General features: G+C 49.3%; 1 protein-coding gene across 1 annotated transcript in view; it reads left to right on the top strand.

Annotated features, from left to right (window-relative positions):
- Nucleotides 1-26,528, top strand: part of ZNF777 (zinc finger protein 777) — a 27,921-nt gene extending 1,393 nt beyond the window's left edge. The window contains 6 exon segments of the mRNA XM_010843865.1: nt 3,969-4,829; nt 6,080-6,206; nt 8,173-8,286; nt 21,955-22,206; nt 25,078-25,485; nt 25,488-26,528. Of these exon segments, the coding sequence (XP_010842167.1) occupies nt 3,984-4,829; nt 6,080-6,206; nt 8,173-8,286; nt 21,955-22,206; nt 25,078-25,485; nt 25,488-26,152 (2,412 nt within the window). The 5' untranslated portion in view covers nt 3,969-3,983 and the 3' untranslated portion in view covers nt 26,153-26,528.
- The last annotated feature ends 1,061 nt before the right edge of the window (nt 26,529-27,589 follow it).

The raw sequence follows: 27,589 nt of genomic DNA on the forward strand, positions 1-27,589 counted from the left end.
CCGGGCAGCGCCCACCCGAGCGTCTCCGGCGTGGGGAGCAGGTGACCCTCGGGCTCGGGCGCCTCGGCCTCCAGCCTCCCTGCGTCCGGAGGCTCGGTCGAACTCTGGGTGTCCGGACGGTTGGGGTCTGGGGAAGCGAGCTACGAAGGGTTTGGGGGTTGGTGTGCCCCTATCAGGGGCCGTTCTTAAAAATCAGTCTCCAGAGCTCCCCGCAGACCTGCTCTTTAAAATGCAGTAGTCGTGCTGGGAGGAGGATTGCTGCATGGGAGGCAGAGCCCGGAGCCTCAGTTTCCTGTTGGGTACAGGAAGGGGTCGGGATATAGGGCTTTTCTGAAGAGCCTCAGGTCTTAAAATAATAATAATGATAACAATAAAAGCAACGCTATGAAAAATAAAACAAAATGGTTGTTAAGTGCCTAGGTCTCCAGGACCCTTGAATAGTATATAATTCTGGGTGAACCACATTGGGTAATAGGAGACAATGGCATGGCTTTATAAGTCAAGATAGGTATGATGAATTTTTCTGCTAATGAATAAATCCTGGAGACCCCATCCGTTTAGGATACATGGGGGGAGGTGGGGGTGGGGTTAAATCCTATGAAATAAGAACCAGAGGAATTCTCTCCCTGTCCCTAACAGTTTGAAAATGTAAGCTTATTAATCTTACATATCATATTTACAAGCTCCATTTCTCCCTTTGGCCATTTCTTTTTGCTTAGCGTAATATCAAGCCATAGGTTTACTGGGACTGATGAAAATAGAGCCAGGGGCTTTTATTTGGGGGCAGTGGAAGGGATGCGCTTCTGTGGCCCCTCATGGCTCTACAGTGCTCAGAATCCGGAAATGGATAGAGACACTCTAATAATAGAGAGCAAATAACTGGTATTTTCCTTTGAGCTCTGATTAGACTACTTAGTAAAGATGCCTTGCTCTAATGGCTTTATATACTGTCCTGAAGCTTTTCTTCATTGTTTCCAGTTAAACCCCTGGATCACGCCTGAGAGACTCACTTCACCCCTGGGGATTTTCCCTTCTTCCTACCATGTAGGCAAATACCCTAAACCCCCGTGAGGACAGGGCCATACCTGTACCTATTGTGTTGTGTTAGGCTGGTCACTTTCCCTGTGTCTGAGACTCCTATCTAGTCACTCCCTCGCCTGTGAAGAGTTGAGAGGTGGCTTAGTTGTTGATGAGCCTTCGGGTTCAGGGGTCTGTGATGCCCTTGAGAGTGCTTGCTGAATTTTGGGTGTGTGCTCATGTGTGTTTTTGAGGGGGAGAATCCATAGTTTACACGAGCTTTTTGAAGGGGTCCCTGACCCCACCATTAAATCGGAATGTCCGTGGGCAGGGCCTTCCCACAGGTCTTTGTTTAATCTCCAAGCCTTCGAGTTTTAGAGGTAAAAAGGATTCAGAACACACACTGACCAGCTGTCTCAGTTGGTACGTGAGGCCCAGAGGCGACCTACGGCTTAGGCTGAAACTCAGACTTCGGAGCCAGACGGCTGTGTGACCTTGCGCCAGTTCCTTAGCCTCTCCAAACCTCCGTGCCTTCCTGTGCTAAGTCTGGATAAGAATTCTAATTGTCCCTGTTTATAGGGTTTTGTCGGAGAAGGCAATGGCACCCCACTCCAGTACTCTTGCCTGGAAAATCCCATGGAGGGAGGAGCCTGGTAGGCTGCAGTCCATGGGGTCGCCAAGAGTCAGACACGACTGAGCGACTTCACTTTCACTTTTCACTTTCATGCGTTGGAGAAGGAAATGGCAACCCACTCCAGTGTTCTTGCCTGGAGAATCCCAGGGATGGGGGACCCTGGTGGGCTGCCGTCTATGGGGTTGCACAGAGTCGGACACAACTGAAGTGACTTAGCGGCTTAGCAGCAACATAGGGTTTTGTGAAGAGTAAATTAGATAAACCCTGTAAAACACAGTTCATGGCACATAATAAAGGCCAAATAATTGTCAGCTTTTACCTGACTAATTGGCCCTCACATCTGGTTCCCTGCGAAGCTGTTGGATTGTACTACCTCAGAAACCTTTTACCTGAACAAGGTCTTAAATCTTCAGTCCTTGTCTTAAAAGCCTGATGCTGTCTCAGTTACACTACACATGAATGAATGAATGAACAAATGAAAGAAAGCATTAGAAGGTATAAATAAGTTTAGATTAATCATCTTTGATGATTCAAAGAACTTCATTATTAACTATATTTTTCCTACTTTATACTATACAGTCCATGGAATTCTCCAGGCCAGAACACTGGAGTCGGTAGCCTTTCCATTCTCCAGGGGATATTCCCAACCCAGGGATCGAACCCAGGTCTCCCATTTTGTGGGCAGATTCTTTACCAGCTGAGCTGCAAGGGAAGCCCAAGAATACAGTAGTGGGTAGCCTATCCCTTCTCCAGGGTATCTGCCCAACCCAGGAATCAACCCGGGGTCTCCTGCATTGCAGGCAGATTCTTTACCAACTGAGCTCATTATTATTAACTCGAGTAACATTTTGTAACCCTGTCATTTATACTTTTCATTCAGCAGACATGTGTTGAGCACATACTGTGTTTCAGACTGGACACCAGGGATATGCTAATTTTCAAATGAAGAAAAAAGGAATTTCAGTTACTTTAAAGATAACTTCTATCTGGCACATAATAACTGGCCTTTCAGCAGTTCACTGAAAGAAGAGTGTGCTTGACAAACATAGATAAAGAAGAAATTCTTTTCAGTTCCAATAAACATATTGATTGTCTGGATAGATAGAAACAGCGCTGATCACTCAGAAGACCTTGGTTTCACCTCCATGATGATACAAGCTTTCCTTGAACATGGACATAGCAAGTCAGGGAATGGGGAGAGTGTGAATAATTGAAACCCCCTTCAAGTAATTGAAGGAGTCGGTCTTTATTTTGGCTCCAGTCCCCACCAACCATGACACAGGTCACAGAACTGACTGACTTCAGCTCTGTTTCCCATCCTGCCAGGCCTCTGTTTTTCCTCCTTCCCACCTCATGAACCATGGGGAGGACCCCGACAAGCAGGGTCTACCTACCGCTGGGGACCCTCTGCCAGGGAACTTTGGCTCTGAATTGCCATGCCCACACCTGTGTCAGTGTTTGTCTTCTCTGCATGTCACAGGAGCCAGCCCGGGTGCCCAGTAGCCCATTCAGCCTCTCCAGCAGGGGCTGTGTCCACAGTGTTTCAAAGGCAAACCTATACTGTATCAACTCTGAAAAATGTTATTAAGTCAACAATTCAGCTTTTATCAAAAGGTCTGGGAAGCTTAAGATAATTGTGTGTCCTTACCGTTGGACAAAACAAGGGAAAGAACATGGGTGCCATGACTGCCTGATGATACAAATAGAAGTGGGGGGGGCTGGGTGTCGGGTTCACCTTGGAAGTAAGTTCCTTCGTAGAACCAGCCCCACCTTGCTGGCAGTTTTCGGCTAGCCTGGCATTGACAAGATTCTGCTCTACTGCTTTTCAGAGCTTTACTCTATATTTAGTGCTCATTGCTTGAAGAACTCAGTGAGGGAGCAGGTGGGTGAGATATTATGACCCTGTCTATTGGCTGAGGACTCTGAGAACAGATAAGTCGAATAGCCGGGCCAGGGGGACCCAGACAGCGTTGGTATAAATGGGGCCGAAAACCGAGTGTTCCAGTTCAAGGCCAGTATCCTTTCTCCTCTCCCACACCTCTACTCGCGAGATGACTCCTGTGAAGTGTATGTTGTAGAAAGGAGACGGCTCTATGGAAGCAGAGGTGGTGTTACCATCTTTTATCTGTTGTTAATGTAGTTGTATCATGCACACGTAGATCAGCGTGAGGGTCTCAAGAAGAGACTCATGTCCATGGAGCGTATCGTATTGTTACAAAGCCTGAAGCCCCTTTAATGTGGGTGTTTATCTTCGGAATTTTTTTGCCTGCTGGAGACTCTTGGCCTTCAACACTGTTCTTTCTCTCCTTGAACACAGGTCCAGCAGTTGGACATGGAGACCCAACGCTCCTCCCCTCTGTCATTCCCCAACGTCCTGCAGGAAGAAACTCCACGTCAGGTCCCGGCCGGACTCCCTCGAGAAACTCTGTTCCAATCCCACGTGCTTCCCCCCAAAGAACTCCCTTCTTTGTCTCCCGCTGTCTCCCGGCAAGGCTGCCTACCCCAGACTCCTGGCGCCCCCAAGCAAGAGACTTCTGGCCGAATGCCGCCTGTGCTCCAGAAGGGACCCTCACTCCTGTATCCTGGCGCTCCCGAGCAAGAGACTCGGATCCAGGGCCCCCTGACTTCCCCAGAAGAGCCCCCATATCCGCCCCCTGCCGCTGCCGAACAAGAGATGTCCCTTCTCTCCCACTCCGCCCACCATCAAGAAGCCCCGCTCCACTCCCCCGAAGTTCCTGAGAGAGACCCCCTGACCCTCTCCCCCACCGTGCCCGAGACTGACATGGACCCCCTGCTCCAGAGCCCAGTTTCCCAAAAGGACACCCCCTTCCAGATCTCTGCTGCGGCCCAGAAGGACACCCCACTCCCAACGGCAGAGATCACCCGCTTGGCCGTGTGGGCTGCCGTCCAAGCGGTGGAGAGGAAACTGGAGGCCCAAGCCATGCGGCTCCTGACCCTGGAGGGCAGGACCGGCACAAATGAGAAGAAAATAGCCGACTGCGAGAAGACAGCCGTGGAGTTCGCCAACCACCTGGAGAGCAAGTGGGTCGTGCTGGGGACCCTGCTGCAGGAATACGGGCTGCTGCAGAGGCGGCTGGAGAACATGGAGAACCTGCTGAAGAACAGAAACTTTTGGATCCTGCGGCTGCCCCCGGGCAGCAACGGGGAAGTTCCCAAGGTAACCTTATCCCAGCCAGGGCTTCCTAAGGAGTGACCGGGACTGGAATGGATTTTAGGAATTTAGTATCAAAGAAGGGGAAAGCCGTAGGTAAGAAGGAAAAGAATCTGATAATGTCTGGTCCCCAACTCCACTAAGAACAGGACACACCCATACCAAATGATTCCTCCTGTTGATGAAAAGCATAGGTTATAGATCAGAGGGACGTTCTAGTGACGGGAGCTGTCAGGGTAGAAGGAAGTTCATTCGTGACATCTGGGGATAAAAGGCGCATTGAAGGCCAAGTGGCTGAGCTGTGGACAAGTGTGGACCGGTGTGGTTTCCCGTGGGGGTGGAAGGAAGACTGTGAAATGTTACAGGGCCCTGTTGCTTGCAACATTTGTATCAGTTAACTTAAAGTCATGTTAATGCCAGTAAAAATGTGATTTTCAGAGATGTTCTAAAACACCAGAGGACAGTTAGGTTTTAATATTGTTTCCCAGAGGAGAGCACTTGAAAGTGGACTGGTTTTCTTTCTGTTTTTTGTTTTTTATACTACTGCCTCTCTGCGCAGCCTCAAGGCAGGGCCGGGGTGGGGACAGGGGACGATGCATGGACCGTGTTGTCTAGGCCAGCGCTTTGCAGTCGTGTTATGTATATGAATCACCTGGAAGTGTGTGTCTTAGTCGCTCAGTCATGTCCAGCTCTTTACCACCCCAAGGACTGTGGCCTCCCGGGCCTCCTCTGTCTGGGATTCTCCAGACAAGAATACTGGAGTGGGTTGCCATTCCCTTCAGGGGATCTTCCCGAGCCAGGGATTGAACCCAGGTCTCCTGCATTGCAGGCAGATTCTTTACCATCTGAGCCACCAGGGTAAGTGGCTGAGTCACCTGGGGATCTTACTAAATGCCGAGTCTGAATCAGAGGGTCTGGAGTAAAGCCCGAGAGTCTGCATTTCCAGCATGTTCTCCGGTGGTGCCACTGCTGGTCTGCAGACCACGCTTTACAGCAGCAGGGATTATCCTGTTAGAGGAGAAGGGGACCAGACAGCCCGGGGCCCTGACTGTCTCGGGCCAGGACAGTGGCTGAAGCCTTCTGATTTCTAGAGAGGTCCCTGGTGAAAACTCATAGCTGGGCCTTTTCTGCTTCAGGCCTGAGAGTTTTTACCCAAGCCTAGGGGGCCAGAGCTGTTCTCGGCTTTGGGATCCGGCAGCCCCAGGCCCAGTGACGCCTTCCAGTGGGTCCACACTGAGCCTATTGTGTGGTTTCAGGTCCCTGTGACATTCGACGACGTGGCCGTCCATTTCTCGGAGCAGGAGTGGGGGAACCTGTCCGAGTGGCAGAAGGAGCTGTACAAGCACGTGATGCGCGGCAACTACGAGTCTCTGGTTTCCATGGGTAAGAAGACGGCTGTCTGCCGACGGCTTCCTGCCTGCCTGCTGGGGGCTCGTTAGGAACCTCTGGGGCCTCTGAATGCCCAGAAATCATTTTCAAGAGCCCAATAAAAAAGAACAGGCACCCATATACCCACATACACCAGTGCAGCATAGATCAGCACAGTTTGTAAACAGAGAAACCACTCTATGGAGAAGCCACAGGAGTCGGGGGACAAACTTGGACATCAGTGGTGTTTATATATATATATGTATAAACCTTAAAATTAGTTTGTCCAGGAGACCCTTACTGAACAAAGTGTGAGATGCCTTGTGAGAACGGCACTTAAACAGCACACCTTTCCCGTGCGGGAGTTAGAACAGGTATCAGCCATGAATACTGCCATTGATTGAGATCTCTTGTCCCCCTTGTGCAGAGATGAGGTGTGACCCCGGGGATTAAAGGAACATCCTAGGTCCCCACCGAGAGGTCACAATTTCACCGAGATCTCTCCTCCCCCCAAATCTGTATATTCTTGTTATCTTTGTTAATAGGAGTATTTGAGGATGAAGACTTAGGAAGATAAGCTTTAGTATTGTATGTATCCTTTTCTCTGATGTGGGGAACTCTTTGGACACACACCCACACACACAAAATTAGAAAAACATTAAATATGCTGTTGCATAGAGAATTTGATCCTTGCTGGAACTGTTACTTTTATCCATCTATACTTCTCCATGGGGTACCTTTTTTTTCCCCCACTTTTCTTTTTAAAGTACATACATAATTGTGTGAATGCAACAATTTAGGTTTGTATAATAACGAGCAGCCGCCACCCTCTAGTCAGTGCTGCTCCCCCGAGGGAACCACCGTGGACCCTGGGGCCTATACTGTTTCCCATCATTTTGTGCGCTCGTGCAAGTGTGGTTTGTGGTTTGCACAAATGGGATCCCTCACTTATTTTACCAACGGTAGCCAGAGACAGCTCCTGTGTCAGCCCACAGGCCCGCTTGAAGGGCAGTGCAGTGTTCCTGGTGAACTGTTGTGCTGTCGATATTGAACTATTGATGAGCGGCAGCCCTGCTGCAGAGGGCTGCAGTCAGGATTTCTCTGTGTTTGTGTACTTCCGCGAGTATTTCAACAGGATGGAATCAGGGAGGTGGGCTTGCCAAGGAAAGAGGTGCTCGTGTACAGTGTCACAGGCGCTTCCATGGGCCGTCCCCAGGGCTGTGTGTGTGTGTTTGCCTAGCAGTGTGACAGCGCCATCTCCACACCCTTACCCCAGCCGCGGTTCTCCTGTTGTAAAGATTTGTCTTTTCTGGTGGACAAAAAATGATACTGACTTGTATCGGTATGGGAACTTGTGCGTTTTTTTATGTGTTTATGAATTACCTATTCGTACCTTTGATATTTTTATTTCAGTAACCATAGAGGCTATATATATATATATATATATATAATTGTGGATGTTAACCCTTGGCCTTATATTTTACAAATGTATGTGACATACTGTTTTCTTCAAGTTTCATAATCTTTTGACTTTATTTCCAAAGAACTTGAAACTTTTTGTAATGTAAAAAAACCTGTCAGTGTTTTGTTTCGTGACCTCTAGATTTTATTAAGGTTAGTTTCTTCATTTATAAAATGTTAAGTATCTTCTGCCTTTGTCATGAAAGTCCGAGCAGGCATTGGCCACCTGTGAGCCACAGATGACCGAGGGCTGGTTTCCATCAGTCGGCAAGTGCGGCCCATTGTTGGTCCCGCCGGGAGGACCTGAGATGGGTTCAGCACACACACACACACGTGTGTGCACATGTGCACACTCAGCATGCCCTTAGGAGAAGGGCTGGAAACTTGGCCCTTCGGTTTGCAGCACTGCGGCCTCAAGTAGGGCAGCTGCTCCTGGTGTCACATGCACACAGGGGACAGTTTTGTAGCATTCAGTGCGACATCACCCCATAGAACATCTTCTTTTCTTCCTCCTGCCCAGACTATGCAATTTCCAAACCAGACCTCATGTCACAGATGGAACGAGGGGAGAGGCCGGCCATGCAGGAGCAGGAGGACTCTGAGGAGGGCGAGGCGCCTGCCGATCCCAGTGCCGGTGAGTGGCTGCAGGCGATCGTGGCCTTGGCGCCCGGGAGGCCCCACGTGGGGTGTGTGGCCCACAGGAGACCCCAGCGGGCTATGTCAGCAGGCCAGTGCAGGAGGGCGGCCCAGAGGCCCTGGGGCCTCCAGGTCACCAGCAGCCCTGGTGGCGGAACTAGAAAAACACCGTGGTCTCGGGGAGCTTTTGACCTGACTGAGCGTCACCTCACTCTCTGTTGGAAACAAAACCAGAACTGACAGAAAGGCGTTCCCTTGTCAGGATGCTGACGCTGGTGCAGCCTCAAGCTCCCCAGAGAAGGGCCACGTCCCTGGGCCTGCGGCCGGTGAGTGGAGGGACTTGACCTGAACGTCCTCCAGTGTGCGGGCGGGGTCCAGACGAGGCGGCGAGGTGGCGGTGGCAGGGAGGTGCAGGCAGGACCGCCGTGGGCTCGGGAGCAGACCCAGTGTCAGGCTGCCTGCCCCTGAGCCCCGGCCTTGCTTCGTCCTCGCTGTGTGGTTTTAGTTGCTGAGCCTTCTGGAGGTCTGCTTTCTCATCTGTGAAACAGGAGGGGTACTGAGAGCCAGGGCCCGGTGTGCTGACCCGGAGGGGCCAGCAGCCTGGGACGCCAGGCACTGTCTGTCCGCATGGGGAGCGGTTCCTTACACAGAGGTCACTCAGAAGCCCCCACACTGGCACCGCGGTGTTCTCGGGGTACAGGTGGTTTCAGAGCCCCTTCTTCGGCATTGCTCTTGGGCTTGCGTCACTCACCTGAAGGTCTTCTGTGGGGGCAGTCCTTGTCTTTTGTAGCTAAATGTCATTGGTGATCCTGTCTTTTGCAAAAGGAGGATAATCTGGCTGAAGAGCCCACTGGGGTCAAAAGCCGGGTCTTGTATGAAGGAATGTCACTGGCTCTGGGACCAGGAGGAGGTGGCCACGTGGAGTAAGAGCGGAAGTAACTTCAGGAAGAGGTGGGACCCTAAGGAAAAATAAATGCTGGCGTGTTTCAGAGAAACCCTAAAGCATCGATACTTTCTAGAGATTTGCCTAGAGATTTAAATGGAGGGAAGGGGCTGGTCCTGAGTTCATTCTGGCAGGCAGAAAGATGGATTTAAAAGTAGATGAGGTGAGAGAGGGGTTTGGGGACAAGATGTGACATTTGTTTGGAGGAAAATAAGTCTGGATGTCAAAGGATTGATTGGCCACATCCAAAACCAGTATCACTGCGAATGGAGAGATGCAAAAGAGGAGAAATCAGAAAGAGGACTTGGGAGGCAGAAAACGAGAGGGGAGAGGTGGTCTGTGGTAAAGATCCTAGAACCCCGCTGATGTCTCCGTGGGGTTTTGTAGTCCAGGTTCTGCCTTTCTAGCATCTTCTTAGAAGAGCTTGGACGGGAACATGGACCCTGTCCGCGGTCAGCCTGTTCACACCCTCATCACAGGTGGGCCTCCCACTGAGTGGGGCCAGAATCAAGAGCAAATAACTAACCTCAACCGGCTCCGCCCCAGGCGGGGTTGGTTCTGGCACAAGTGCGTCCGAGCCAGAGCGTTTGTGGGCAGCAGTGGCCTCACAGAGGCTGCCTTGTGTGGCTGGAATGTGCCATTTGTTCCACTAACCGTCTTCAGCCACCAGGAGCCTGACTGGAGCAGAGGACAGGAGTGGAACGGGAAGCACTGCCCACAGGGCACCCCTGTGTGTGGGGCCCTGGCCTCGGGGCCGCAGGCTTGTCCTATGAGTTCAGTTATCAGAACCCCAAACACGCCAGCGGTCACCTCTTATTTGCGTGTCCTCTCCCTCGGAAGGACGGCCACAAGGCCAGCCCAGGGCCAGACCTGAAAGTGTGATACCAAGGGGGAAACAGCTAGAAGACAGAACTGTCATGGTTCTAAATACACCGAACATCACCATTCTATGAATTGGTTGAGTAAATGCAGTCCATAAGCTGTCATTTATGGTTCCAATTCCTAACGGCAAGGAGGCCTGAAGGTGACTCAGATATTGGCCCTGCTCAAGTTCCCCGGAGCCGGGGCTCCTGTTCACAGCCCTGTAAGGGTGAATGGGGACTGGGGGAGCCAGAGACCACTGTCACCTGGCAGATTAGTAGAGTGAAGCAAACACACCAGAAGCCATGGCTGAAATCCAGATTCTCATATATTGTATGTAGCTTCAGCCTTTTTACAAAGCAATTTGATATTTTTTGGACTTAAAATATGTTTTAAATATTTAAAATATTCATTTACTTAACCTGATAATTTCCTTTCTGAGAGTCTGTAGCCTAGAAAAAAATCCCAAAATATGGATTAAGGTATACAAATAAGCAGGGGACTTCCATGGCAGTCCAGTGGTTAAGACTTTGCCTTCCGATGCAGGGAGTGTGGGTTTGATTCCTAGTTGGGGAGCTAAGGGAGAAGGCAGTGGCACCCCACTCCAGTACTCTTGCCTGGAAAATCCCATGGGCAGAGGAGCCTGGTAGGCTGCAGTCCATGGGGTCGCACAGAGTCGGACACAACTGAAGTGACTTAGCAGTAGCAGTGGTGAGCTAAGATTCCCACACGCCTCACAGCCAAAAAACGAGGACCTAAAAGAGAAGCAGTATTGTAACAAATTCAATGAAGACTTTTAATATAGTCCACGTCAAAAAAATCTTTTAAAAATAAGGATGAAAAAATACTATATTACACCACGATAGACAGTCATGCAGCCACTGAAACACATGTGAAGCATTTTTGCACCGTATTTTCACTTGTCTATTATTTAGTTCATCCCAATACTTTTTGTACCCTGTACTATGTCAAGAGAATGGTGTTAACAACCTAAACGCCCCATGTATAGAAAAATACAGTCGGCCACTATGGCAGTGCCATGCAGACAGGCTCCAGGGCTCTGGGACATACACTGGCGAAGGCCTTATTGAGCCCGGGTGGTTGGCAGAAGCCTCGGAGGAGGTGGGATTTTTAGTGGAAACACAAGTGGGAGCTCCTGGAGGAGAACTCCTCATGCAGAAGGAGGACCGGAAGCCAGGAGGCTCTCTCCGTAGGCCGGGTAGGACCTTGCCTAAGCCAGGGACAGATGTGGATGTCCATGAAGTGTGGCTGGTGGATGTTGAGTACAAGGACAGGGAGTCTTGAGGATGACTCCCAGGCCATGACACGAGTGAGGGGGTAGGACAGTGGGAGGCTCCGACTCGGAGGAAAGACAACACGTTAGGCGTGAGATCTCAGGACACGTCCAGGAGCTGGTACTGAGTGATGGCGACCTGAGCTCCCAGCAGAGACCTGAGCTAGAGATGGACCTGGGGCCTCAATCGTGTGGACAGGATCATCTTTCCCAGCCTGGATGGGGGAAGAGCAGGAGCACAGGATGTGCCCCCAGAGTCCTGACTTTCAGAGCAGATTTGTAATATAGTGGGCCAGGTGGGGCCCAGGTGTTAGTATTTTTTAAAAAGCTTCCAAGGTGATTCTCATGTGCAGCCCAAGGTGGAAAACCACTGTTGTAGGGTTTGGGAAAAGAAGAAGAAACCAGAGGAATCACAGGAAATAGGAGGAGTGGCCAGAAAGGTAGTAAGAAATTAGGATAGTGCGTCAACGTTCAAGAGAAGAATGTTTCCCTGGGGAGGGAGCAGGGTGAACAGTATTGATGCTGCATTGTGGTTTAGTAAGGCAAAGACTTTCTTCCTTACTTACTTACGGGCTTCCCTGATAGCTCAGTCAGTAAAGAATCTGCTGCCCACTCCAGTATTCCTGGGCTTCCCTTGTGCCTCAGCTGGTAAAGAATCCACCTGCAATGCAGGAGACCTGGGTTCGATCCCTGGGTTGGGAAGATCCCCTGGAGAAGGGAAAGGCTACCCACTCCAGTAATCTGGCCTAGAGACTTCCATGGACTGAATAGGCCATGGGGTTGCAAAGAGTCGGACATGACTGAGCGACTTTCACTTTCAAGGCAAAGACTGCCAAGCGTCTGCTGGATTTGCACATTAGCAGCATCAGTGGTCTTAGCAAGAGAAGCACTGGTGGTATGGCCAGGGTGGAGGCCTGTAGAGTGGGCTGAAGAGTGGACAGATGATGAGGAAGTGGAGGTTATCCAGTGTAGCTGTGAGTGCAGAGCAGAAACGCTGGCGGGGTGGGTGGGGTAAGGAGCCTTGTTTGCTTAAGATGAGGATTGCCCAAGCCTGTTTGAAGCCAGTTGATATGAAACATGGATATAGAAATGGGTAATGTAGGGAATTCCCTGGAAGTCCGGTGGTTAGGACTCTGTGCTTTCACTGCCGAGGGTCCAGGTTCGATCCCTGCTGGGTTAACCAAGATCCCAGCAGCCGGGCGGCATAGCCAAAAAAGAAGCAGATAATGTAAATGCAGTAGGAAGTCAACGACGTCCACAGAAGATAGGGGAAAAACTGGGTGGAAATATAAACCAAATCATATTTCACTATGCTTTCTAGCATTTTCTAAAGTGAGCATATATCACTTCTTACTCACTAAGAATAATTTTTAAAAAATGAAGAAAAACTCCAAGTTAAAGGTGGCAGATTGAACATGTGCTTACTCCCACCTCCCCCCCTCCTCCTAAAACAAGAGTGAAGGGACTTTTTAAAGGAATGGACGAGGAGACGGCAGCAGCTGAGTTTTGGAAGGCTAAGAGCAGATGGCTGAGTGGTCACTGATTTAGAAAGCTGAATCCAAAACTGGTGTCAAGGAAGCTGGGAGGAAACCCAATCTGCAGTCCACCCCAACCCTGCTCAAGACCCGGCAACTAGCACCACTGGAGATACCAGGTAGCTTTGGAAATGGCGGTAAAGGTGAGGCTAAAAACAGAGCACTAGTCAAACATCTTAAGAGTCCATTAAACACTGCTGCTTCCCTCCACGGCCTCACCCAACCCTGCTGGGTGACCAAGGCTTATTCTCTGAAGACAGAAGCATCTCTGGACGTGGACACCAGGCACAATTGAGAAGATGGGTACCACGTTGAAAACAAGGGAATGAGTGAAGCTTACAGACAGATCTTGAAATCTCCAGCTTTTTTCCCTAACCTGACTCCTCAAATTATGCTCCCATCCAAGTTTAACCCTCAGGGCAGGGTACTGGGAAACTCTTATCTGGAGACTCTCAGGGCCAGCCCAAAAGATTTCCCAGTGAAATGACCTAGCCAAACCATCCTGCTGGGAAACCACGGCCTACCTGGATGCACCAGACTTGCAATTCACTTTTGAGTACTCAACTTTTAATATAAATGGATAACCGAGAACCAAACTTATTTTCTTGGGCTCCAAAATCATTGCAGATGGTGCCTGCAGCCATGAAATTAAAAGATGCTTGCTCCTTGGAAGAAAAGCTGTGACCAACCTAGACAGCGTATTAAAAAGCAGAGACATTACCTTGCCACCAAAGATCTGTCTAGTCAAAGCTATGGTTTTTCCAGTAATCATTGAGAGTTGGACTATAAAGAAAGCGGAGCATTGAAGAACGGATGCTTTTCAACTGGGGTGTTGGAGAAGACTCTTGAGAGTCCCTTGGACTGCAAGGAGATCCAACCAGTCCATCCTAAAGGAAATCAGTCCTGAATATTCATTGGAAGTACTGATTCTGAACCTGAAACTCCAATACTTTGGCCACCTGATGGGAAGAGCCAATTCATTGGAAAAGACCCTGATGCTGGGAAAGATTGAAGGCCGGAGGAGAAGGGGACGACGCAGGATGAGATGGTTGGATGGCATCACCAACTCTACGGACATGAGTTTGAGCAAGCTCCGGGAGTTGGTGATGGACAAGGGAGCCTGGTTTGCTGCAGTCCATGGGGTGGCAAAGAGTCGGACCCAACTGAGTGATTGAATTGAACTGAACTGAGCAGTGTTTAATAAAATTGAGTATATGACCTGGGAAAATAGAACAAAACAACAGAAAAGAAAATAGAGAATAAGAAAATCAAAAGATGGAAGTTCACCATCCAGATAATAGAAAAATCAGAAAAAAAAGAATAGCAGATTTTTAGGGAGGAGAGAATTAGTGATGAAAGATCTCAGGGAAAACTCCCAGCACTTAAAGACATAACTCTCCAGGTTTAAGAGCCACCAACTGTCCAGAACAACGGGTAAAAATTGATGTCACCTTAAATACTTGAGCAAGGAATTGCAAAACAGCTGAGGACCCAGGAGATCTGATAAACTTCTGGGAGAAAATCCAGGTTCATACAAAGGAACGAGAATTAGAATGACTTTGGACATTTCAGCAGTATTGAAAACTACAAGCCAGCAGAGCAATGCCTTTAAAGTTCTTTACATTATAAAATTGGAAAGTATTTTCCAACATTCTTGAATTTGGTATCTAACTGGAATCATCTAATTAGATATGAGAATGAAATCAAGATAATGAGATGTTCAAGGTCTGCCACACTCCCTTCCTCAAGCTGGGGCATATACTTTGCCAAGTGAAGAAATAAACAAAGGAAGAGGTGTAAGGAGCTCCAACATAAGACAGGTGAAGGAATCCCTGGGGTGCACCAAAGGGGATCCCCAAAAGACATTGTGGATCTGGAGGCACAAGTCCAGACTGGAGCATAAATTTGAAGAAAAATTTTCAAGTCGGTAAACCTGAGAAATACCCATTATGCTTGGATATTTTGAGAGGAGGGTTTTAGGAAGGGTTGGGGGAGACTTTGGAGCCAACTGAGTGGTAATTAACAGTAGGTTAATCAAAAGAAGGAGCTTCATCAGTGGCTCAGTGGTAAGGAAGTGAAGTGAAGTGAAGTGAAGTCGCTCAGTTGTGTCCGACTCTTTGCGACCCTGTGGACTGCAGCCTGCCAGGCTCCTCTGTCCATGGGATTCTCCAGGCAAGAATACTCTGCCTGCAATGTAGGAGACCTGCAGGAGACTTGGGTTTGATCCCTGGGTCAGGAAGATCCCCTGGAGAAGGAAATGACAACTCACTCCAGTGTTCTTGCTTGGGAAATCCCACGGACAGAGGAACCTGGCGGGCTACAGTCCATAGAGTCACAAGAGCGACTAAACACCAATAAACAAAAGAAAACTACCTCCAGGGAAATCGAAAAGTGTTTACAAGTATAGAAAAGTATTTATAAGTGTGCTACATGATTCAATTTTAAGTAGCATTTACATAATCCAATAACAAAAACACCCATTGTTAATCCAATCAGAATTACAAACTGGGAAGAATCAAAGATTTGGACAAGATGTGGATGGATGAGGAAGAGATGGTCCTCTCCAGCTCTAGGAAGTCAGTAGATGATGCTTAAAACTGAAAACTCAAGGAGTAGCAGTGTCATTATGTTACAGAGAGGTATAAAGGTGAATGACAAAAGAATCAGCTAGAAGGATGGGAAGTGACTGCCTCTGGGAGCAAGTTGAAGGATGGTGGGGAGCTTTTTAAAAGTGAGTTTTTAAGAACTCTTCAACCCTCTGACCTATGTGCATATATAAACTTTTTAAAGATGATTTTAAAAATTAATATACCAAAGTTTAAAAAATCTAACAGAAAGTGTACCCATGAGAAGGTTGGAAAGCCCGTGTCAGCCATCATTTCTGTGCTTTGAGCTGGTGGAGAAAGTTAACGTGGCAATGCTGGTTTTCACTTTCCAATGAAATTCTGAAGTTGCAGCAACATAATTCAAAAAGAAAAAAAGTTGAAAGAGTGAAAGTTTCCATAATTCTCTTTCAGGAGTCAACAGCTCGGGACTTCCTAGAGGTCCAGTGGTTAGGACTCCACAGTTTCACTGCGGAGGGCCCAGGTTCGATCCCTGGGTGGGAACTAAGATCCCACAAGCTGCACAGCACAGCCCCAAAAAAGAGAGCAGCTTATTCCTTTCACTTTATGTGCATGTAGTCAAACACATATACACAGAGCCTTAATTATGTAATAAATGCTTTCTCATTGTTAAAAAAAATTTTTTTCAGACAGTATAGAAGTACATTGTTTAGCAACTTGCTTTTTCAAAAATATATCTTTGACGTCTTTATTTGAAAATTAGTAAATAATTAAATGTTTAACTGTCTCCCAGAATAACATTATACCCGCTTCATTAATAATTAAATGTGTTCACAACATTTAATACCTTTGAAAACAATTTGTAGCAGAGATTTTTCCCATCTCAGAAGAGTTCTGATGAAGAAATGTAGTTACAAGATGAAAAACCAATCACAAATTAAATATTTATCACCAAACAATGTCAAGGCAAATCTACAAATTTTTTTTCCAGAAAATTTACACCAAAAGGTTATAGTTGATTGCACATTATACTAAAGATTATAGTATTGTGCATATTCAATATCTTTGGTGTAACTGACCAGGTAGCTTCTGGAAGGAATCTTTGAAGTCCCAGAGGGTCTCGGAGTAACCAGTTCCTCAGCTCGACATTGTTTATAAAAAGGAAGGAAGAGGGGACGGGGGAGGGGGGGAAAACTGTGCTTTTTTTTTCCTAATCCTAGTGTGATTTCATTATTTATGTCTAAAGTTTTATTCATCCATAATTTATTTTGATGTGAGACATGTGAAGATTTTTTTTTTCTTCTTCTAGTCAGGAAGCCAGTTGTCTCCACTCCACTTACCTAATCCCTTTCCGATGGTTTGAAATGCTACCTTTGGTCATAAACTATGTTCCCACAATGTATTAGTCTTTGATTAATTTTTTCTAAATGGGAGAACAGATTACTGCTTATGAATGCAGTCTGGCTGTTGGTTGTCAGTACTGTTTCAAAAGTTGTTCAGTGCAGAGAGAACTTTTCAGTGGGAAACACTGGCTTCTCTGCTGCTCAGAAAGTAGGGGAGAGGCACAAAAATGTCTACCTGCTGCCCATTTCAAGGGGAAAAGAATTAGATGCCATAGAGGAGCAGACAACGGCTTGGGTTCACAGAGAATCACACTCACGATGGGCTGAGAGCAGCCTAGGATGTCTGGTGGAGCGCAGGTCTTAAAGGAGGACGTGAAAGAGGAGAGTGAAAAAGCTGGCTTAAAACTCAACATTCAAAAAACGAAGATCATGGCATCTGGTCCCCCACTTCATGGCTACTAGAAGGGGGAAAAGTGGAAGCAGTGACAGAGTTTGTTTTCTTGGGCTCCAAAATTATTGCGGGTGGTGACTGCAGCCATGAAATTAAGAGACGCTTGCTCCTTGGAAGAAAAGCTATGGCCCACCTAGACAGCATGTTAAAAAGCAGAGACATCAGTCTGCCGACAAAGGTCCACATACTCAAAGCTGTGGTTTTTCCAGCAGTCATGTGCAGGTATGAGAATTGGACCATAAAGAAAGCTGAGCACCGAACAATTGACGTTTTCGAATTGTGGTGCTGTAGAAGACTCAAGAGAGTCCCTTGGACAGCAAGGAGATCAAACCAGTCAATCTTAAAGGAAATCAACTCTGAATATTCATTGAAAGGAGTGATGCTGAAGCTGAAGCTCCAGAACTTTGGCCACCTGATATGTAGAACTGACTCACTGGAAAAGACCCTGATGCTGGGAAAGATTGAGGGCAGGAAGAGAAGGGGATGACAGAGGAGGAGATGGTTGGATGGCATCACTTAATGGATATGAGTTTGAGCAAACTCCAGGAGATAGTGGTGGACAGAGGAGCCTGGCATGCTGCAGTTCATGGTGTCGCAGAGTCGGACATGACTTAGTGACTGAACAACAAAGGGATGGGAAGGCATTGGTCTTCAGGCTGGAACACCCATGCCTGGGGGTACAAGTGGCTTTCCCAGAAGGCACAACACAGATGGCTTTGTGGGTCCCGTTTCCAAGTCTTCGTCCATCTGTTCTCCTTCATAAAACGCATCATCGAGGCCGCTGGACGCTTGCGGTCCCAGTAGTGCTGTTCCTTAGCTCCCGGGTCTCCCACTATTGAAAATAAAGAACAGGCACCTCCTGCCAGTCTTGCCTTACTATGGAGTGTTTCTCTGAGGTATAAAACGCCCTTGGGGTCGTGAAACAAAGGCACAAGCCAGACTGTTGCGGGGATGGGGACCAGAAGTGCATGGCTCAGGGGCCTGGATGGCGAATTCACTTGGAAGTCAGATATTTGGAATACCTGGCTTTCAACAAAATTGAAAGAGAACCTAATTAAGTTGTCAGCTAATAGGTCATTAAAAACAGCTTTTGATGATATGTTAACCATGTGCTTTTGCAGCATTGTAATTCAGAAGTTCACAGAATAGAGGGATGATTCCATAACAAAGCTCCCGCCAGCCCATCTCCAGATCTATGCAAATGAGCTCTCCCAATGGTTATATTTATAAAAATGAAAAGTAGGAATAGAATTTATTCTGAACTCTGTCTCACTCAAGAGATAAGAATATTCACTCTCAGATAAGTGAACTAATTGGGGGAAAAGTCCCTATCCATCCTTGTAAGAGATTCACTTCCTCCAGGGTTTTGGTTTCCCATCTTGAATAATTATTTTTCATTCCACAATAGTAATAACTAAGGATGACTTAAACCAGGCAGAAAAGTAACTCTTAGAGCCCTGTGGTTATTAGAAATGAAAGCAAAATTAATCTTTCCATTTACATGCACATTTCTGTGGCAGAGTGGTAGATGAGGTGATCAGTAAAAGGCATCTGAGCACAAAAATATGTTCTATTAGGATAAAATTCTGTGGGTAAAGTGGGAATGGAAATAGAAGTCCAAGGTGAAAAGGAATGATATTAAAATTTCAAGTATCAAAGAAGAACTTGTTCATGTATTCTTTAAGTGAATAATGGTGGGTTTTAAATTGCCAGAGTTCTAAGATTCCATTGGCAACATTAAATGGCAATGGAAGAGTTTATTTTAAAATATCAATATTTACAATACTCCAGAAATTACATCTTTTGCAGCGATTGAAGCATTTTATGTATTTATTCAGGAAGGTGCAAATGAGTACCTGGTTTTAAAAAATTATCTTAGGGAGAAGGCAAGCAAAATATTTCCAGGAGTTTTTGAAGTCAGGGAAGGTATTTTTCTGATGCTGGAGCCACGGTTGTGATGTAGTAGAGAGCCCAGAGGAGGGACACAGGAGGCCAGGTGATGACGTCAAGCTGGAGCAGGAGGAAGCCAGGGTGTGAGTGTGGATGATTTATCTTTTTTGTAAGACAGAGAGTAGGATGAAGACATCTCTGGCAGCTCAGTTCGGAGGGAAAGCAGGCTCAGGCCGCGTGGAAGGCTGTCGGACTGTTGGCTATGCGGTGCACTCCCCATCGTTTGGGACTTAATAGGCGGCTGATCAGAGAGGAATTAAAGGATTGCCAGGCATCAGAAAGAACCCAGCGTTAGGCCATGTGCCATCAGTCGCTAGTATGATTAGCGGTCTGCTTTCTTGGTGATGTGATCCACTTCATTCGGGCGGGACAAGGGAACATGGCAAAGGACAGTGAGGAGCTTCGTCCACTGGGATCCTGGTCCCGTTTCTTTTAACACAGCACTTTCACCTTGTAACACACCATCTAGTTTATTGATTATGCTATTGCCTTATGTGAGATGTAGGCAGGCAGGGAGCTCTGTTTTGTTGCCTCGTGTGTTCCACCGTTGGAACACACATGGCACGTCGTTGGTGCTCAGTCAATAGCTATGGGATAAATGTTCAAAGAATGTGTATGTTCACGCATTGTACATTTACAGTTTCCATAATTAACACAGTGATTTGAGGGGGTTTATGCTGGCATAGCTGTATCCATAAGCAAGAAAATAAAGTGGAGACCCCACACTACACACAAGATGAAAGCAAATTTCAGGTGGAATAAAGAGCTAAAGGTAAAAATTAAATTATAAGGACCTGGGAATAAAATCTGGGAGACCAGATGAACCACCTAGGGCCAGAGGAGACCTCCTGCTTAACTCTGGTAAAATAGAAAACCCACAAGCCATAAAAAGGAAAAGGGACATAACTGATGAGATGAAAACTTTAGGAAAGTTTTATGATAAAAGGTAACACAAAGGCAAAGACAAATGATGAATTTGGGGGAAATATTTGAAATGCCAGTAAGAAAAATGGGTTATCTTTAATACAGGAATCAAAGGTCTCTGACCAATTGACAGAACACAGTTCACACAGAATCCACTCTCAAAGACCAAGAAATGACACTCACATTATCCTCATCAGGGAAGTAGAACTACTAAAGTATCAGTAAGTTATCACTTTATACCCATCTGACCGAGGAAAATTAAAAAGAGCAGTGATGTCTTTTGCTGGCGGGGATGTGGGGAAAGTGCTGGGAGAGATGTGAATTGTCACAGCCCTGTGGATAAGCAGGCTGATGACATCTGTCAGAATCGAAAATATTTTTAATTTTTGACCCTGAAGTCCCACTCCCGCCACTCTCCTAAAAATAAAAGCACTCCTTTTGGTTAGAGATATAAATAAACACATGTTTATGGCAGTACTGTTCACCAGGGCAAAAGCCTAGGAGCAAAAAGTGAATGTTGTCAATAAGGAAATGATTGAACACATTGCTATATGATCCTCACTGTGGAATATTCTCAGCTTTTAAAAGGATGCATTAGCGTACAGAAATTGCCGTGAAGGGATTTCTACAGTATATTTGAGTGAGAAAAGGAACATAGAGCATTATGTATAAGGCAGTTTTATTTTTTGCAACCAATGGCTAGAAAAGAAACATGACTATAAACATGCTGTGATAAATCATCCATAAGCACAGAGGAAAAGTGTGAGGTCCATTACGGGAGTGACCTGAGACGCTTGTACTTGTCAAGTGAGGAGCGAGGGGAAGGGGCGGCAAATTAAAAGGGGAAAAATACTGCACTGAAAACCAGAAATGTGTGCTATAATCCCATTTATGTAAAGCAATGCCTGTGTGTAACAACATTTGAAATTAGCCTACAACAGACATACAAGTAGATTAAAAAAAAAATGTCAGGGCCATGTGTGTAATCGGATGCTATTTAACTAAAAACAACCCCGCGGCCCCCTCTTGTGCCTATAAATGGAGGCTGGGAGAGGGGACTGGGGCAGGGCCGGGGGTGGGGGTGGGGGCCTCTGGTCTGTCGGTATAGGACACCTGGCCAGGACTTGAAAGGGTGTGCAAATGACCAGATGACTGTTGTCATTGTTTAGTGATTAAGTCATGTCCGACTCTGAGACTCCATGGACTGCAGCCCGCCAGGCTCCTCTGTCCATGGGATTTCCCATGTCCGACTCTGAGACTCCATGGACTGCAGCCCGCCAGGCTCCTCTGTCCATGGGATTTCCCAGGCAAGAATACTGGCGTGGGTAGCCATGTCCTCCTCCAGGGGATCTTCCCCACCCAGGGATCGAACCCAGATCTCCAGCATCGCAGCCAAATTCTTTATCACTAAGCCACCTGGGAAGCCCAACCACATGATTAGCCTTGTCTTTAACTTGGTTGAGGTGGAGAGAGAGAGTTGCTGTTGGCTTTGTTCTGGCCTAACCTGGGAAAAGGAATTGGGGTCTCTTTTTAAAAGAAACCATGACTATCTTATAAAATTACAGGGGGTCGTGGAAACAAACTGCCTCTATTTTAACTTGACTCCAGTTTATATTCAAGGCTACACGGTGTCCAGAGAATTTTAAGCCTACTCACCGCCAACTCGGGATATTTCTTCAGGGTCTCTAAAATAAGACTTTTTGAAAATATAAATTCCAGGGCTGCAAAAACCTGAGCAGGTGGAATGAACATGTTCTGGCATCTTTTGTCCTCTCCCGCCCCCACCCGCCCGCCTTCTCAGCTCACGATGGGATCGTGATTAAGATCGAGGTGCAGACCAACGACGAGGGCTCGGAGAGCCTGGAGACGCCGGAGCCCCTGATGGGCCAGGTAGAGGAGCATGGCTTCCAGGACTCGGAGCTGGGGGACCCGTGTGGCGAGCAGCCGGACCTGGACATGCAGGAGCCGGAAAACCCGCTGGAGGCATCCACGGAGGGCTCAGGCGAGTTCAGCGAGCTCAAGCAGATGCTGGTGCAGCAGAGGAACTGTGCAGGTGAGTGGGGGGAGCTGGTGTCGTCAGGCCTGCAGAGGGGGCAGGGTGGGGGGTCCTGGGGGGGAGCCGAGGTCTCCTTCAGAGAGGTTGTGTGACACCGAGGGCTCAACAGTTGTGACCGAACCAAGCAGGGCCATAGGTCCAAGTCCCCTGCCCCCGGATTTAAAAGCATCCCCGGGCAAGGAAAGAGGGCGTTGCAGCCAAAGACCAGGTCAGATGAGGACCTCTGGGGATGGCAGAGATCATCTCTCCGGCCCCTCCCTCGGCAGGCCGAGAAGGTCACACACTGGTGGCAAGGCGAGAACTTCCGTCTCCTGATATGTCTGTCCTTGGTCATCCCTGTGTCACACTAGAAGCCTCAACTGGCTTGAAGATTTCCACCTTGGATCACACGTCTTTGCAAACGGCTGAGACCATGCTGTCTTTTTCTGGCGGAATCTAGGCTTCGTTTCTGTTTACTCTCAAAGCCTCGGGGTCACCAGGCTGCACACCCTTGCTCCCTGTGAGGACGTGTGCTCTCAGGAGCGCTGCCAGGACGGCTTCTGTGATGCTGACCCGTCCATGCAGGCCTGAGAAAAGCCCCGTGTGATCCTCATGGTGTATTTTTTAAATATCCTACTAGACTTAGCTACTAAGTCTACTTAGCTACTGTTTTACTTGGGAATTGTACAACTGTATGCAGAAATGAAATGAACCTGAACGTTTCTTGAATCATCATTAAGATTATACTAGACTTATCAAAGTCTAGTATACTAGGAGTCATTAGCCATCGTATCAGTTAATATTTATACGGAGAAATGATTTAAATTTTTTTCACTTTATTTCCTTGCAGTTTGTCTTTTTGCACACAATAATAAATTATCATGGACATTATTCTTGGTCAAACGATGTGGATCTAACTCTTTATTTTTAAATAATTGCATGATAGTAGAGAAACCTTTTTAACATACCATGTTGTCCTTCATTAGAGAATAGCGAAAGACACAAGGCAAATTGTGAGGCTACCTTGCATTGATTGCCCTGTGAACATTCCCTTTAGTTTTATTAGTACCACTTAGTAATAGTCTAAGATTCTTTGTGGGATTTCAAGTCCTGAATTTTAGGGCCAACTGTTTCTTCTTATTTTGTTGAGAAAATACAACTTTGAAACCCAAGGAAAGTTCCAATATTCTAAGGCCCGTATTTCCCTTCTGCCTTTCATAACAACCCTATTTTCAGGATCAACACCAGGGCAATGAGTTGCCAACCTCTGAAGCTGCTTCCTCCTTCCTGATCTTTTAAGCATCATGTTCCAGGGATGTTCTGGGTCACTTCCTGCTGAGCGTCCTGACTGGACTGAGGCAGCATTGTCTTATAGCCGGGGAGGCCTGAGCTGGGACTCGGCACACCTGTGTTCTAATTTTAACACTGCCACTTACAGGGTGCAGAGGCGTAGCTGGAAGTGCTGTGGCCTAGCGGTCACTGACAGACTTACAAGACTTTGGCCAGCTCACGAACATTGCCAGCTTCAGTTTCCCTGTCAGTTGAGGGGACAGACTAGCTGGTCCTTCAGTTGCAACTGCTGAAGAGGTCTCAGTTTATTTACTTTATTTGGAAACGTTACATGACGGTGGCAAGCTTGGGTGCCCCGTGTCTGTGAGACAGGGATCATTCTTGCTTGACGTCTCCTGTGATAGGATATTGGGAACAGGAGAGAGCGTAGGTGGAAAGTGTTCTGGAAAAGTTTAGTTGTTTGCTCCTGAGAATTCCACAAATGTCAGACTGTCACATCTTCCATCTCACAGGTGGACTCAAAAGTGAATGCCTTTCTCATGTCACACAAAGTTGGCCACTAAGAATAGAGCTCCCCAATTCAGTGTTTAGAGAGGGCCAGGTAAGAACAAGGCGCTTGAGAAAATTCACACAGATGCTGGCGGACTCTCCAACTTAGGTTCTCCAGGAACCCTGTAAAACAGACAACTTCTTAGGCTAGAGGGCAGAGCCCCAGGAGGAGGACATCACCGTTTGGGGTGTTCATGGAACACTTACCTCAGACCCCAGCCAGCTCCAGGGTCAGGACTGGTGGAGTCTGCCTGCAGTGAGCCATCCACCCATGTAGGTGAGGTGCTACCTCAGGAGGCACCGCCACGCCTGCTGTGGGCTCAGGAGGGCTTGAGGGATACAGGTTGGGAAGGCCAAGGAAGGTTTTCTGGGGGAGACAGGATTGGGGCTGGGTGTAAAGCAATGGGCAGGATTTGGAGACCCCCACCCCCACCCCTCCTCAAAAGGGGGATTTGATGGAGGAGAAATCTCCAGGTGAGTACCGGAAAGGAGGCCAAGGAGGCTGAGCCGAGTTCAGGCAGAGGAGACCGCAGAGGGGGAGAGGTAGCCAACTTGATGAGTCAGGACCCTTGCGTGGTAGAAACCCGACCCTCAAGTGGCCAAAATAAGACAGGAGTGTTGATGGGCTTGGAGCGTCGTGGGTCCTGAGGGTACCAACCTCTGGCTCCCTGGACCCAAGCGCCTCCAGGAGGGCTCCGCGTGCGAGTACCTTCTTACCTGCGAGTCCCTGCCTGCTAGAGGTGCCAGGCGATGGGCACACATAGCGCCCACGTCCCACCACAAGGATCCCGTCGTTCCCGCTTCCCCGCAGAAAATTCCAAAACGGGGCTCCGACCCGCCTGTTTGGGGCCTGGTCGGACCGGCCCGAATGGGCCCTTTCCTGAGCTAAGCCCCGCAGCTAGCCCAGGTTCCCTGGCGGGGAGCGAGCAGGCACGAAGGCTCGGGGCCGGAGGTGTGGGCAAAGGGTCTGCCTCACCCAGGTCAGGGGCACCAGGCAACACCTAACGACGTCTTGTCTCTCTCCCCCCCGTTCCCCGCCCCCTGGAGCAGAGGGGATCGTGATCAAGACCGAGGAGCAGGAGGAGGAGGAGGAAGACGAGGAGGACGATGAGCTGCCGCAGCACCTGCAGTCCCTCGGGCAGCTGTCCGGGAGGTACGAGACCGGCCTGTACCCGACGCCGCTGCCAGGGGAGCTGTCCCCCGAGGGCGAAGAGAGCCCCCCGCCGCTGCAGCTGGGGAACCCGGCGGTGAAGCGGCTGGCGCCCCCGTCGCACGGCGAGCGGCACCCGGGCGAGAACCGGGGCTCGGGCAGCCAGCAGCAGCGGAACCGGCGCGGCGAGCGGCCCTTCACGTGCATGGAGTGCGGGAAGAGCTTCCGGCTGAAGATCAACCTCATCATCCACCAGCGCAACCACATCAAGGAGGGCCCGTACGAGTGCGCCGAGTGCGAGGTCAGCTTCGCCACAGGCAGCACCTCACGCTGCCCCAGCGCATCCACCGCGTCCGCGGCGGCTACGCGTCACCCGAGCGTGGCCCTGGCTTCACCCCCAAGCACGCGCTCAAGCCGCGCCCCAAGTCGCCCAGCTCTGGTGGTGGCAGCGGCGGGGGCCCCCACCCCTACAAGTGCCCCGAGTGTGACAGCAGCTTCAGCCACAAGTCCAGCCTCACTAAGCACCAGATCACGCACACGGGCGAGCGGCCCTACACGTGCCCCGAGTGCAAGAAGAGCTTCCGCCTGCACATCAGCCTGGTCATCCACCAGCGCGTGCACGCGGGCAAGCACGAGGTCTCCTTCATCTGCAGCCTGTGCGGCAAGAGCTTCAGCCGCCCCTCACACCTGCTGCGCCACCAGCGGACTCACACGGGCGAGCGGCCCTTCAAGTGCCCCGAGTGCGAGAAGAGCTTCAGCGAGAAGTCCAAGCTCACCAACCACTGCCGCGTGCACTCGCGTGAGCGGCCGCACGCCTGCCCCGAGTGCGGCAAGCGCTTCACGCAGAAGCACCACCTGCTGGAGCACCAGCGCGCGCACACGGGCGAGCGGCCCTACCCCTGCACGCACTGCGCCAAGTGCTTCCGCTACAAGCAGTCGCTCAAGTACCACCTGCGGACCCACACGGGCGAGTGAGCGCGGCCCGGCCCACCGCCCGGCCCAAGCCCAGCGGGCGGGCACGGGGCACCCCCAGCCCCCTTTGTCCGTGACGCCCTCCCCCCACCCCCCTCTCCCCTTCGTCCCCTCCTCTCCCCCCCTCCGCCCCGACACAGGGTGGCCGCATCTCCCCCGGGAGACCCCAGTGGCGGGGGTGGCTAGCGCGGACCTGGGGAACCCCCTTTGGGCTGTTCATTTCCTTGACAATAAAATGGATGAAACCAATCAGCACGGGGGGCGTGATTTGGCCGCCGGCCACTCGGAGGGGCGGGGCGGGGCCACTTAGTTGGGGATAGAACTTTATAATGACATTTTGGATACTGTGGTTCTATTTGATAATAATAGAGTAATTTTTAAAAGACGAGCGTTTCCTGTTTGCCGTTTTTGTTTGGTCGTGAAAGGGGAGGGGTTGAGGAGGTGGCCGAGGGGCATGTTCCCAGTGTCAGTGGCCAGGTTCCGTGGAGTCCTTTTCTGTGCCGCTTCCTCGTATTGGGTGGCCCAGGGGGCACGGAGAGGCAGGCCTGACACGTGAATGAGCCGACCGGAGGGTGGAGCCCCCAGCGCACACCATCCCTGCCCGGGCGTCAGAGGACAGTGGGGCTTAGGTGGGAGGCAGGGAGAGGGGACAGGTTTGGACGAGGCTGGAAGACCGACAGCAGAAGCTGGACGCTACCCTCAGGACCAGGCAGCCCTCCTGCCTGGCTGGAAACGCAGCTGGTGGAGGTGTGGCTGTGGCCCAGGACTGAGGAGGGGTGTGGGTAAGGGAAGGGGTGCAGAGGCACCTGGTGCCAATTTGGGAAAGCCACAAAAGGCACCAGTCAGATCACTTCCCATGTGTATGTTGCATCCAAGTTGCTCTCCTCGGACTTGTTAAAGGCGCCAGTGTACCCTCATTGCGCTAGGTATTGATTCCAGTCGTCCTCCAGTGGGGCTCAGAAAGAAAACTTCGAGCGGGTTACTGGCCCACAGAGTGGTCTACTCTCGATCCGCTCCTGAGTTTGGCAGGGTTCAGGCCATTTGAAGGGACAGTTCATGGAGGCGAGCAGAGTGCCCGGCTCAGCGGTGGGACCTGGGGAAGCCAGACTTCTGAAGGCAGAGAGCCTGAGAGCCAACAGTTGCTGAAGGTCGAGGACCGAGTCTTGAGTCTCTAAGCGGAGAGCAGAGGATGAGATATTCTTTCAGGGAATTCAGAAAGGGGAAGGAAAAGGTTGGCTTTGAAGGGGCCATGTGCGTGTGCGCTCAGTTGTGTCCAACTCCGACTCCATGGACTGCAGCCTACCAGGCTCCTGTCTGTGGAATTCTCTCGGCCAGAATACTGGAAGGGGTTGCTATTTCCTACTCCAGGGGATCTTCCCGACCCAGAGATCAAACCCACATCTCTTGCGTCTCCTGCATTGGCAGGCAGGTTCTTTACCA

The sequence above is a fragment of the Bison bison genome, unplaced genomic scaffold (genome assembly GCF_000754665.1).
Source record: "Bison bison bison isolate TAMUID 2011002044 unplaced genomic scaffold, Bison_UMD1.0 scf7180017864191, whole genome shotgun sequence".
In the NCBI taxonomy this organism is placed as follows: Eukaryota; Metazoa; Chordata; class Mammalia; order Artiodactyla; family Bovidae; genus Bison; species Bison bison.